The 14,244-nt window shown below is 47.5% G+C and overlaps 1 protein-coding gene across 4 annotated transcripts in view; it reads right to left on the bottom strand.

Annotated features, from left to right (window-relative positions):
- INSR (insulin receptor) overlaps positions 1 to 14,244 on the bottom strand; it is a 137,067-nt gene that overhangs the window by 24,648 nt on the left and 98,175 nt on the right. For 2 of the 4 annotated variants that reach the window (XM_041760591.1, XM_041760592.1), the window contains exons 9-13: positions 13,799 to 13,966; positions 9,063 to 9,264; positions 7,499 to 7,534; positions 1,838 to 2,109; positions 759 to 898 (exon numbers count right to left, since the gene is read on the bottom strand). In XM_041760591.1, coding sequence (XP_041616525.1) covers positions 759 to 898; positions 1,838 to 2,109; positions 7,499 to 7,534; positions 9,063 to 9,264; positions 13,799 to 13,966 — 818 coding nt within the window. The remainder of the gene's footprint in view (positions 1 to 758; positions 899 to 1,837; positions 2,110 to 7,498; positions 7,535 to 9,062; positions 9,265 to 13,798; positions 13,967 to 14,244) is intronic. The other 2 variants (XM_041760593.1, XM_041760594.1) reach the window with 1 other exon arrangement.

The following is a 14,244-nucleotide window of genomic DNA, read 5'->3' as shown; positions in this document are numbered from 1 at the left end:
ACAATTAGAATTGGCAGCGTCTTTTTTTTTCTTTTTTAGCAGTCCACAAAAATCATGGGGCTGCTTATCATGCCTTGGACGGGATAAAACACAATAAATGAGATACTACTGTGTGTTCCCTGCCTCCTGTGTGCAAGACACCCAGTAGAACCCTCAGGATAGCCTGGACACTTTTTTGTTCTCAGGTTACATATCTTGCACATCTCTGCGTTCACACACCACCCTGCACGGTGTCTGGTAGCAAACAAAAAATTACTTATCAAGATCTTAAGTGATTTGTCCCCAGACTCAGAGAACTCTGTCTAAACGGAAATGGGTCTCCTGCCGTGTCAGGAGGGACACACCATCATTCATCTTGTAGGACAAGGCTGAAATGTGAGAAGCAATGTGGGAAACAGGAAATAAATAAGTTTATAGATTGGCACTTCTGAGCCATCGCCCTGGAAAGCTGTAAATCTGAGGCTTTGAGTCCTCATGACAACACATCTGATAGGAAAAGTGCCTGGGCCAGGTTTAAGAAGAGGGAGGAGGGATCCCTGGGTGGCGCAGCGGTTTAGCGCCTGCCTTTGGCCCGGGGCGCGATCCTGGAGACCCGGGATCGAGTCCCACGTCGGGCTCCCGGTACATGGAGCCTGCTTCTCCCTCTGCCTATGTCTCTGCCTCTCTCTCTCTCTCTCTCTCTCTCTCTCTCTGTGTCTATCATAAATTTAAAAAAAAAAAAAAAAAGGAGGCACAGGCCCGAGCATCAGGAGTCTTACCTCATCGCCATACCGTCGGTAACTCACTTCATAAAGCACGATCAGACCATTGGGTTCCTTTGGCTCCTGCCACATCAAGTGAACGACATTGTTCTCAAAGATTTCGTGGGTCACGGGGCCAACGATGTCGTCTGCCTTGGCTGTGAGGAGCAGTGGTTAGAGGCAGGCACCTAACCCCTGGACCCGATCCCACCTCCACCACCTACCAGCTGGGCAACAACCGTGAAGCTGCTTGCCTAACTGTCCTGTGTTCCACTTTCCTCGTGGGAAATTTCCTACGTGTAAAACTCACTTCTTTACGGGACTACCTACGTCCCTATCTCTGCATCTGTCTATCCCATATCCCATCGGTTCTATTGCTCAGGAGAACCCTGATTAATGCCATACATCTACGTATTTCTTAATTTCGCTTTATTTTTCTTATGTGTATATCTGCGTGTGTAGATTGGTTAACATTTATATAATGGCTATGCACGACTCGTGCAATCAAGTGATCATACAGGCAATATGGACCCTCAGGACATTCTGCTCAGTGAAATCAGCCAAACAGAGAAAGACAAATACTGTGTGATCTCACTCATATGTGGAATCTAAAAAAAGCAGAACTCACAGATAACAGAGTAGAATGGTGGCTACCAGGGGCTGGGGGGACCTGAGGGGTAATGCAAAGATATTAACCGAAGGGTCCAAACTTCCAGCGTAGAATCAGTTGTAGGGATCTAACAACGTACAGCGTGGTGACTACAGTTAACAATACTTTACGGCACTCTTGGAAGTTGCTAGGAGAGTAGATCTTAAGTGTTCTCACTACAGAAAAAGGAATGTAATCGTGTACTGGGATGGAGGTGGGAGCCAACGCTACAGTGGTAGTCACACTGAATACGCACGTGTATCAAATCCACACGCCGTACACCTTACGCAATGTTATATGTTAACTGTATCTCAATAAAGCTGGGTACGAATAAAAATAAGAAATGACAAAGACAAATAAGATAAAGTACACATCTCCACTGCCTAACGGGTGGAGGGCTTCCCCTGGGTCAGCCTGGGGCTCCTGGGGCCATGATGTGACAACCCACCTTCGGGCATGGTCCTGGCGCTGACATAGGCCGCCACGCTGCACCTCTCCTCGGGGGAGTCTTGGTTGCAAGCCTGCAACTCGATGCGGTAGCCAGTGAAGTGGCGCAGACCGGAGATGACCAGGGATTCTTTGTTCACCACTTTCTCGAAGGGCTTGTGCTCCTCCGGGCTCGTGGGAGCGCTGGTCGAGGTGTTGGGGAAACCGGGAACTGTGGGTATAGCTGCTGTCACGTTGCCAGCATCACTGAGTGCCCTGCGTTTCCTCGATGGCCTGTCACGACAACAGGACACACATGGTCATGCAATCACCACCCTGAAGACAAAACGCTGCGGGGGAATCAGAAGGCTCAAAATCACAGGCTGGTGCAGTGGGGCTGCAGGGAGGCACACAGATTAAATGCAGGTTGCCAGGAATTACAACCCGGAGCAGCTTCCAGGATGCCCTCCAGGCGGGGGGCGGGGGGGGGACTCCAGGACCATCTACAGAGGACACACACCAATATTCCCCCTCAACATGCTTGATTTCAGGTTGTCATTTTGCAGATTAATCGGCCACCCAGGATCAGTGTTAAAGATAAGATGCCCAAAGCATGGAAGAGTCTAACTTTTCATGAACCCTGTCAAATGGCAGGAGCCCAGCAGCCCCAACTACTGGCCAGCATCAGCGGTCTAAACAGGAAAAACGCATCTTCTAATTCTTGTGACCCTACAGGACATCTTCATCATAATAGTGACTAAATTTCAATTGTCGGGTGAAAAAAAGAGAAAAATCTTATCACTCAGGTCGGTAAGGGTAACTCCAAAAAGACAAACAAAAAACCCAATGCAGTCAACACACATTTCCCCCCAATTAAGAAATTAAGAAATGAACCTAATGGCCTAAAAATGTATAGACACGAATACACAAAAAGCATAGAGAAAATTTCAATTACTCATCATGCCACCGCCCACTGTTTCCTGTGCGCAATTTGGTTTTTTTTCTAGAAATATTATGAGTAGGTATAATGAGGACCAAGCTAGTTTTGTACGCCTTTGTTCGCTTGTGGAAACATTCATCAAAGAGCTTCCTTAAACCATAATGCCCTAAGTACTGAGCATGGAATTTATGTTTTGTCTTTTTTCAATGTGGGAGTTTTCCTTCCCTGCTACAAATGTTCACCTCAGAAAACCTGGACGACGAGAAAATATTCAATTGATGCATGAGCCGTAAATGACTAAGCATCGTCCTCTTTTATTTCCTGCACACACACACCTCATTTTATTGTACTTTGCCCTATCGTGCTTTGCAGATCCTGCACGTTTACAAATTGAAGGTCGGCGGTGGCCCCACGTCGGGCAAGTCTACCAGCACTCTTTTGCCAATAGCATTTCCTCACTTTGGGTCTCGGGGTCACCTTTTGGTGATTCTCACACTGCTTCAAACGTTCTCATTATTATTGTGGTTGTTGCAGTGACCTGTGATCAGTGATTACGACTCAACGAAATCCCAGATGATGGTTTGCGTTTTTTAGCAATGTTTTTTCTAATTAAGGTGTGTATGCTGATTTGTTAGACATAATGCTGTTGCACACCTAATAGAGCACAGTCGAGTTGCAACGGAACATTTATACGCACTGGAAAACCAAAACTCACGCGACCTGCTTTCCTACAATATTCATCTTACCACGGTGGGTCTGGGACTGAGCCCTAAGTACCTCTGTATAAGGATGTCCGCATGAGGGCATCCCCAGGGCTTTTTGCTATTATAAATTATTATAATAATTATAATAAATATTGCTATATTTAATATTTAATAAATATTCATAATAATAATATAAATATTGCTGTGATCATTGATTATCTTAAGACATCCTAAAACTAGACTCTTTTAAGAAGGGAAATCACCGGACTGTGCCAATTTGTCCATAGGGCAAAATTGCTCTCCAGGGCCTTTAGACTGACTGGGGGGTCTTACCAGTAGCCTCTGAAACTGCACCTCAGGGTAACCTCATCAGTGCACTGGGTTAAAGGATACTTTGGGATTTGTTCGTTTGCAGATTTTCAACACAAGAGATTGACCGAAAAACAAGGCACTGCTGCTTTGTTTGCATTTCTTAGAACCATTCTCTGTGAGCTTGTCTTTCCTTCCTCGGTTCCTCGTGTTCCTCTAGGGAAGTGCCCGTCTCTCTCCTCTGTTTCTGGGATGTTCTAGCGCTTTCTTCACTGTTCCTACTCCTGCCCTGTTTATTCACTAAGGATATTAACACTATCAACCGTGCTGCACAATTTACCCATCTGTCGATCGCCAGTGAGTTTTCTTTAAGTGGTGCGAAAAAGTCTCCCACACGTATCTGGACAATCTTAGTGCTCAGCAGACTTTAGAATTTTTTAATTCTCCACTGGGTTACCAAGGTGGTAAGGCAATTAAGAAAGGGATCTTCTCTGTTTTCTAACTATTGCTAATATATCGACTGGTTTTTTGTTTAATTTAACTGTACCTTCTTTCCCAAACTCTCTTCTAAGAGCTTCAGAGCTGAGTTTTCAAGGAACGTACTAGAAAAAGAGTCGGCTATCTTTTCCTGTCAATGGTAGAAAGTAACTATTTTCGATTTTGCGGGACACGTGCCACACGTACTTTTTGTCTCAACTCTCATTGGCTTTCCAGCTATTGTAGCTTGAAAGCAGTTGTACACAAAATATAAACAAATGGGAGCAGCTGCATTCCAATAAAACTTCATTGACAAGAAAAGGGTGGCCAGCCTGTACGCCGTAGCCCATAGCGTGTTTACTACCCTTGCGCTAGGCTGTCTGCGAATATCAATGACGTTATTTCCTCACAATCCATTCTTTGCTATTCTAATTTCTGTTTCTTGTCTTATTGCATTGGCTAGACACCCAGGGAAATGTCAATTAGCGATGATGACACCACGACACTGGGGTTCCCTCTAAATATAACAGGGACAGTTTAAGTACAATGTTAGTTTGGCTATTGGTTTCACTCAAGTAATATTTACCTTGTAGCAGAAGTATCCTACTCCCATTTTTATAAAAGGCCTCTTTTTTGCTGATTTTTATAAAAGGCCTCTTTTTTGCTCATTTGCCTCATTTTTTGCTCATTAATTTGACAATGGAGATTATTACGTGATTTTCCTTACTGGGTCCCTTGATGAACTATTGTATCTCTGGGTCATAAGCCATCCTTGCACTTCTGAGTTAAATGATACCATCAGCACACAGTTTCATTTAGGACGTTTGGATCTAAAGTCTCATGTTAGCTGGTTCTGGGGTTTCTGTTGACATGGCATCTGCATCAGGTTCTACTAAGGAGTGTTATGTTAGCTTCATAAAATGAGCTGGAGGGACACCTCAGTGGCTCAACGGTTGAACATCTGCCTTTGACTCAGGTCGAGATCCCAGGGTCCTGGAATCAAGTCCCACATCAGGCTCCTCGTGGGGAGCCTGCTTCTCCCTCTGCCTATGTCTCTGCCTCTCTCTATGTGTCTCTCATAAACAAATAAACAAAAATATTTTTAAATAAAACAAAAAACAAAACAAAACAACCTAGGAAGATTTCCATAGATTCCTATGCTCAGAAAAGTTTCTATATGACAGAGTTTGAAATAACTCATCTATAAAATTCTCTGGGTCCAGGGCCTATTTGAGACATAATTTTTAGTCATTTACCAAAGGTATTAGAATATTTAATTTTTTCTGCTTTGTCTTGAATCAGATCAAATTAAGACTTCACTTCTCACCAAAAGCTTCAAATTGGATAACACAAAATTGTCCAGAGACAGTTCAACATTAAAATTTTCCTTGGACCCAGCAGTATATCATCTGCTTTACTTCTAGTTATTTGTGGTTTCATCCTTATATTTGCAAGTTCAGCAATCTTGATTTCCCCTCTCCTGCAATACATTTCTATTTTTACCTTTTCAGGTTTTTTTTCTTAAGTCACAAAATCATTGAAGGCTACTGATTCACATCAAAGCCCAGTTTTGGCAATATTCTACAAATTTAAGCTATGTGATATTCTCCTTCCCACTATTTTCCAAGTGGACTTTAATGAAAGTCCCCACATCTGCCTCTCCCAAAAGGTATAAAAGTGATTGACTTTTAAATCACCAGGAAACACTTGTCCTTTCAAATGTTTCAAGTCAATTTTTAGTTCCTACTGCACTGTAGTCAGAAAATAAATCCTGGTGGGGGCGGTGGGGGGGGGTATGCATTAAGATTTTTTGCATGGTCCTCTCATATGCAAAGAGCAGTGACGTTCCTGGACAAAAAACAAAGATGGGTCCCTGTTAGTGAGATTCAGAACATTTCCATCCATGCACAGGTGGGGTTCCCAAATGACCATGACACAGTGCCTCATGAAGAACCACTGAGAAATGGGTGTCCGGACCACTAGAAACGTGAAAAGGTCTCATCAAAGAAGCCGAATGTACTTGCAGTCATCTCCCCTTATCTGTAGCTTGGGGTTCCCACAGGCTCCACTGCTTACACACCCCACAATCTCATACCAAACCAGCGGTCCTCAACCAGGGGTGGGTCTGCCCCTCACCCCACCACTGGGGGACATCTGGCATGTCTGGAAACATTTTTGCTGTCGCTACTTGGAGAACGCATGAGCTACTGGCATTGTGAGACCAGAGACCAGAGACGCTGTTCAACACCCTACCACACCCAGGGCAGGCCCGGCTGCTAAGAATACTCTGACCCTAAATGTAGGTCCCTCTGAGATGGAGAAACCCTGATCTGGACCAAAGCCTTAAATTTCTAGGCCTTTCTTTTCTCCAGATTATATTCCAAATGGCCACTAGATGTCAGATCGGGGCCACACAAACATGCCTGAAAACAAATAAAGCAAACCGTCACTGCTGAGAGCATAAAATCCCTCCACATGGCCCGGACTGGCCTTTCCAGTCTCCTGGCTGGTTCCTCCCAAAAGCCCGTGATTCACCCCAGGGCCTCCCTCACCCCAGCTTCTCTCTGCCTGTCCTCCCCTCCAGGACAACCCATCCCCCTTTGCTCTTCAAGACACAAGTCAAAGGCAAGCCTGCCCGTCCTCTGTGGACTTCAGTGACATGCACACCTGTGCTCACACCTGCAGTCCCACACTTGTCACCCCAAATAAAAAACGTTCTGCTAGCAGATTAGGCTCTCCCACTACCTGCTGCATGTGGCTTCGACTCTGGGTGTCAGGCATAGTTCTGCCCACACCATAGGTGTTGATAAATAAATGTTCAGCGAATGAATGCATGGAGGGACATGTGGGGCATCTAAGAGGTGCCCAGAAAGACGCTTTTCTATTCTATGTTTTATTTTTTTAAAGTAAACTCCACCCCCAATGTGGGGTTCGAACTCATGACCCAGAGACCAAGAGTCACAAGCTCTACTGACTGAGCCAGCCAGGTGCCCCTTGATTCTGTGTTTTAGTAAGAATGTGTTAGTGAAGATTTGTTCCCAACATTCATGCCCAGGTCCCATTTCAGGGTGAAGGTAGTTAACGTTTGGATTCACGAAGCCTCTGGTGTCGGCAGAGCAGCCCATCACATGCATTAAGCCACAGAAGCCCCCGGAGTGTCGAAGGCACACAGCGTGCTTCCTGCCCTGCCTGGCCTGGCTCTGCCATGAGCAGCCACCAGCGGCCACGCAGACGTCCTGCAGGTGAGCCATACCTAGTGTCCTCAGCACCAGGGCTCGAAGAGGATTTTCTGTGAAAACAAAACCAACCACTTTGAGGACACACAGAACTCTTGCAGACCGACGACTTCCTTCTGACACCCTGGAAGCCACATTCCCTCCGAGCAGCCCAAGGGTGCCCTGCCTTTGCGGACCACTTTTCCCAACACCCAACTCACATCGGCACCGGCAGGTGCAGAGAACACAGCAAGAAGAATATCAGAGAAAATCCCCCCTCCCCGCACCCCCTGCCGGAGACCTGGCCAGCTGGGGTTCCCCCCGGATGTCAAACCTGACTACATTTAAACATCACAACTGACTCAGCCATTTCCTTGAGACCGGCCGTATTTTGTTTTTAATGGGTAAAACAGTAACTGTCTCCATGCCTGGGCTTGACATTTAGTACTCTTGGACTCAGGGTCATGGGGTGGGGGAGAAACACAAGGAAAAGAGGGTTTTTTAGAGTTTTACACACCGATGGCTCTGGAAAAACATCTATTTGTATGAGAAGGGGTGGAAGGCATTTGAAGGGACCCATCTTAGCATCTTTTTTTTATCCCAATGTCAACCATGTGGGGTTTCGATCCACTTTGGAAACCTCCCATTGCATCAGATATTCCTGGGTGGCCCGCCTGCTGAGGTCTGTAAGGGGAGCGGGATAGGAGGTGGCTCACCAGCTACCGTAACTGGATCACTCGCGAGCTCAGAAACACTGGCTTTGGACCCATGGAAGGGAGGTGACAAGGAGGTCGGTAGGTTACTATAAAGATTCATGAGCTGATATGATGCAGACAGAGCTGTTGACATCAGGTGGGTCGAGGCAGGGATGCTACTCAACATCCCGCAGCGCAGAGGACCACAGCCCCATGGCAGAGGAGGAGCTGGCTCTAAAGGTTGGCAGGGCGCAGGCTTCACTGTGAAGCCCGAGCGACTCACGTGCTCTCACGTTCCTAAGAAATAGGAACTATTATTATCTGCACTTGGCAGATAAGTAAACTGAGGCATCGAGAGAAATGCGCCATTTACCTAAGTATCTCTGCCCTGGGAAAGGCAAAGACGGATGAGTAGCATGGGGTCACTACAAACCCTCTCAGATCAAATGTACATCAATAAATCCCTTCATTCACTAAAGGAAACTCAACATATTTAAACAGGAGAAGCCTTGGGATGTTGAAGATGCCATAGAAATTTCCAGAACGGTTGAGAAGCCCGCGGAGATGGACAAGTCTCGGAGTGCACTGAGCCTGAGACTTGAAGGTAAATCAAGCATGGGGCCAGGTGGGCATCCCTCAGGTTGTGCCTCAAAATCCAATGGAGCTCGTCTAAGAACGCAGATGGAGGCCTGAGGCTGGGACACAGAGGTTGGGCCACGTGGGGAAACAAATATTAGGTGTTTTTTTTCTTTTTTAACCTTTCCCCATTTAGGATGCTTATGTACTCTTCCTGGCAAGGTTGCTACTGAATCTTTACCCTTTACCCACCCGCCCACCCTCTGGGTCCCCACTTCATCCTCTTCCCCAGGTAATGACCCCCAACACCGAGCCTAGGAACCGTCCTGACCTGGGGACGAACACCACGTTGTGCAGGTAATCCTCAAATGTCTTCCTAAAAGAGGACTCCTCTAGCTCCTTGAGGATCTGAGAGTCCGTTTTGGGGCAGGAGCAGCATTCGCCGGCAGACTCCTCGTATTCACTCTGGTTGTGCTTCTGGGAGCCCTCGGCCTCGAACGGCGGAGACCAGGTCCGGGAGGGCAGCTTCAACCCTAGAGAGAGGCAGGACAGGTGGCCTCGGCTCTTCCCCCTGACCTCGCAACACACACACACGGCAGAAGGGGCCTTCCCGGAGGGGCCGGGTGCATGGGACACCTGTGCAGCTCAGCGTGTTCCAGAAACTGTAAGACACCGTGAGCCCGTTGGGCTGGGAGACCTAAGGTGCCCAGGTATGTCCCTGCCCCATGGAGCTTACAACCCAAGGGATGAGAGGGGCGGTGGGCGGGAGGGGGGAGCTGCCGGTTGCTGCCACACAATAAACACAAATGCCTATGCCATGGGTCAGCCAGCAGGGTAAAAGCACAGAGGATGTCTGGGGGCGATGCTTTTCCCGGGGTGGTCTCAGAGAAAGTGACCGCTGAGCAGTCCCAAATTAAGTAAAGGAATGAACTACCCACATATCTTGGTGTAAAGCAGTTCAGATGCAACAAAAAGCAAGAGCCAAGGCCCCATGGTAGGAATTTCCTTGGCCTGCGGAGAGACACCAAGAACCCAAAGCAGCTCGAAGGACAGCATGGTGGGAGGAGGGATTAGAAAAAGATGGGGGGGGGGACTGGAGGGTGAGTGACAGTTGCATGAATCAATCAACCAGCCAGTCAACCACATAAAGTGACGGGAGGCCATATAAAGGATCCGACCGACAGACCCAGTGGTTACAAACCAATGAATCTACAGTTCATTCAGGAATCCCGAAGTCAGAGTAGAGCAGTGGTTCATCCCCAGGGTCAGGGGAGGGGTGACTCTGCACTGTCCCCCAGCCCAGGACACTGGGCAAGGTCTGGAGACATTCTGGGTGTGATGAATAGTAGGGGGGAGGAGACTCTGGCAGCTGAGGGGTGAGGCCAGGGGTGCTGCTCACCCTCCGACAGGGCACAGGACAGCCCGCCCCGCCCCAGAGAGAGACCTGGGCCCAAATGTCAACAGTGCTGAGATCAAGAAACTCTGGACTAATGGCATGAGGGGAGACAGAGGAGGGAAGATAGTTTTCAAAGAAGCACAGAAAAGGGAATTGAAAAAAGAAAAGAAAAAAAAAACAGAGAAAGAGAGAGAGAGAGAGAGAGAGAGAGAGAGAACCCCAACTTCTAGAGGGCAGTGTCCTAAAAACACAAAGTTGCGGGCAGCCCGGGTGGCTCAGCAGTTTAGCGCCGCCTTCACCCCAGGGCCTGATCCTGGAGACCCGGGATAGAGGCCCACGTCGGGCTCCCTGTATGGAGCCTGCTCCTCCCTCTGCCTGTGTGTCTGCCTCTCTCTCTCTCCGTGTCTCTCATGAGTAAATAAATAAAAAAATAAAATAAATTTTAAAAAACCCACAAAGTTGCTTTTTTGAGTACGGCAACGGGCCGCACCTTGACCCCCGAGGCCAATCCCAGGGGCACCTGCCATCCACCGGGTGGAACACAGCCACACTTCTGGGATGACCATGAGGATGGATGCTCCTCTCTGCGGGCAAAAGCCACCAAGGGCCCTGGGGTGCACCTCTCCTGCCGCCAGCCCTCGTGCCCACAGCCTCCTGGGGGCTGCTGAGCACTTCTTTCCTCTCCCCTACCATGGTCCGGAGACAATGGGCTCTAAGGGCCTTCCCGTGACTGGCTGAGTATCCACTCGGAAGCCCAAGTATTTATACAGCTGTCAAAGCCTACCAGGGACTCTTAAAAAATATTTCTGATTTTTATTAATAGACACAGGCTAACCTGGCTGGGTTAACCATTACGGACCAGTAATGGCATTAGGGGTGGGAGAAAAAGGTTGGGTTTCCTTAGTGAGGGAGGATCCTGAGAATTTTCTGGAGAGGAAAGGACTTTTGGGTCAAGCCAGACACAGCTCCTCGATCCTGTTACTCCTTCTGGCCCCCACCGCAGGGCACTTAGAGTCCTGTGGGTTTTTTTCTGTGACTATGTAGTAAAAGTATAGGTAATGAGTCGCCTTGGACGGTCCCGTCCACAGAGACGGAGGAGATGGTGGGAACTGGTGGGGGTGAAGGTCAGAGGTTCATGGGGACAGAGGTTCAGGTCGGGGGAGATGAGAAAGTTCTGGAGACAGGTGGTGGGGGCAGATGCACAGCAATGCGAATGTGCTTCTTGTCACTGAGCCGCACACTTAAAAATGGTTAAGGGAGCCCTGGGTGGCTCAGTGGTTGAGCATCTGCCTTTGGCTCAGGGCGTGATCCCCGGGGTCCTGGGATCAAGTCCCGCATCGGGCTCCCCGCAGGGAGCCTGCTTCTCCCTCTGCCTGTGTCTCTGCCTCTCTCTGTGTGTCTCTCGTGAATAAGTAAATAAATCTTTTTTTAAAAAATGGTTAAGATAGTCAATTTTATGTTATATACATTTTACCACAATTTTAAAAAATGCAGTTGATAATGCCGAGCTATAGAACTGAAATATGCTAGGGGCGTAGAACTTAAACGTAAAAAAAAAAAAAAAGAACTTAAACGTTCTCACACTCTCACACACACACACACACACACACAAAGTCAAAAATATGAAATGATGGAGAATTAACTAACTACCTGGGAGAAACGCCTTCAGAGCATACAGGCAAACCAAAATCATCCCGATGGGCACGTTCAGTATCTTACAATTTTACCTTTCAATATCTTATCATTCAACCACACACCAATAAAGCTGGGAGAGAAAAATCCCACTGGTGATACGAATAGGAAACCATCACAAGTCCTAGTTAGTAAGCTTATTTATTTTGTGCATTTTTTTTCAAAATTGTGGTAAAATGCACATGACATAAAATCCACCATCTCCAACGTCTAAATGCACAGCTCAGCGGCATGAAGCACAGTCACACCATCTACACCCACTCCCACCATCCATCTCCAGAACCTTCCATTCCCCCACACGGAGACCCTGTCCCCCTGAAACACTGACTCCCCACTCCCACCCCACCCCCGGCCCCCCACCATCTGCCTCCTGCCTCTGTGGACAGGACTCCCCTGGGGACCTCCTGTGCGTGGAATCCTACAATATCTGTCCTTAGTTTATTTTTAACTACATAAACTTTGTGGTCATTACAAATTACGTTTAAATAGCCACATTGTAATGATAGATTCAGACTTCCAGAATAAAAGCTGTTATTCTTTAAAAACAAAAAAACAAAACAAAAAAACGAAAGCACTGCGGGCCGCTCCTGGTGGTGGTTCAAGCTGGTGGTTTCGGTTACTCGAATGCAGGGCCAACAGCTCACAGCTAAGCCGAGGCCTGTGCTCGCTCTTGAGTTATATAAAGCATCCGAGGAGATAAATCACGTTTGCAAGCCTCAGCTCAGGCGGGAGATGAGGTCACAGGCATACATATAGCACATGATCTTAGAGTTGGGACGGCTCCCAGAGATCATCTGGCCTCCTGCCCCTTCTCCCGAAAAGGAGGCAGCCAGTGACCAGCTCGGTGACTTGCCCAAAGCCCTACAGCAGGTCAGAGGTCCAGCCAAGAGTAGCCCGCAGGCTCGGGCCTCACCCAGGCCTCGCCAGCAGACACTGAGCCTTTGCCTCCAAGGTCAAGAGCTGAGGAAATGATGAACTCAAAACCAGCCACAGAAAAATAAATACAGACAAACGTAAAAAACAAACAACAAACAACAAAAACCCAAAGGGGAAAAAAATGACATCTGTTTCTCCGGTTGGATGGGATGGTTTTTTTAATTCAGTTTAAAATTTTTAAACTAATGTATACAAACCAGGTTGAGGCTCAAATAATTTTCTGTTTTCCTGCAAAGGGATGAAGCCTATTAAGTAAACAAGATTAAAGACTGTGTGGGTGGTAAATCATCACTAGTATGAATTCTTCACGGAGAGCATAGAGGAAAGCACATGATCACTCCTCGCTACCTCAATCCTTAAAACTTTAGTGTCTAAATTTAGGGGCTAATTGGATTTAAATAAAATAAAAATAAATACTTTTTTTAAAAAAAGAAATGTAAAAAAAAAAAAAAAATGTAGGGCCTGAAACTCTTCCCTGGCTTCGTCAATAACCTCTCAACTCCTAGCTTAGCCCCAAATCCAGGGGATTTACAGAACTGTATCCCCAAAGCAGGGAAGCAGGAGGAGGAGAACGTTTCAGAAGGAAATGGTGCCAAGACATGGGAACTATCTGGTTTTGACATGAGTCTTCAGAGTGTCATTAGGTGATGATGTTTATTTTGTTTTTTTAAGATTTTATTTATTTGAGACAGAGCGTGGGAAAGAGAGAGCACGACAGGGGGAAGGAGCAGAGAGCAGAGGGAGAGGAAGAAGCAGACTCCCTGCTGAGCAAGGAGCCCAACACGGGGCTCGATCTCAGGACCCTGAGACCGTGACTTGAGCCAAAAGGCAGACACTTAACCGAAAGAGCCACCCAGGCACCCCCCTGGGGATGTTTAGAAATGTGTCTGTGTGTTTTTGCACAAGAGCCAATGGAGTGTGTGCACATGCCCCCGCACCTCACCCCCCACCCCTGCTTCCACTGGGAAACAGGATGTGGAGAGATGCTTCCCTGGGAGCAGGACAAAGTGGCTCATCTGCTCCCCACACCTGCCGGCACTCACCTTTGAGGCAATAATCCAACTCATAGAGCTCACTGTCTTCGGCCTGCCTCTCCCAGAAAACCAGGTAGTGCGTGATATTGCCATTGGGGTCAGAGGGAGGCTTCCACTTCAGAATAATCTGGGACGAGGAATTCGAAACCGAGATTGGATCCAGGGGGACGGAAGGATCTGCAAAGGAGAGAGGAGACAGGTCCACCGTGAGCGGGGGGGACTGGCTGTCAGGCGGGCCTAGGAAGGAACACAGCAGGTAACGAAATCATGAGGATGTTCACTGCAGTGTTATTTAACATCAGAGAAAACCGAAGATGCGTGGAAAGCTCCCGGGGCAGGTGCAAGCGTTACCCAATCACAGTCCATTTGTACCACAGATCATCACCCAGCCACTCGTTCGTTCTTTTAGGCAACACACATTTACACACAGAAGGCCCCAACTGTGTGCCAAGCTA

Source organism: Vulpes lagopus, chromosome 7, assembly GCF_018345385.1.
Source record: "Vulpes lagopus strain Blue_001 chromosome 7, ASM1834538v1, whole genome shotgun sequence".
In the NCBI taxonomy this organism is placed as follows: domain Eukaryota; kingdom Metazoa; phylum Chordata; class Mammalia; order Carnivora; family Canidae; genus Vulpes; species Vulpes lagopus.
Note: the sequence above shows the minus strand (reverse complement) of the source record. Positions and strands in the feature narration are given on the sequence as shown.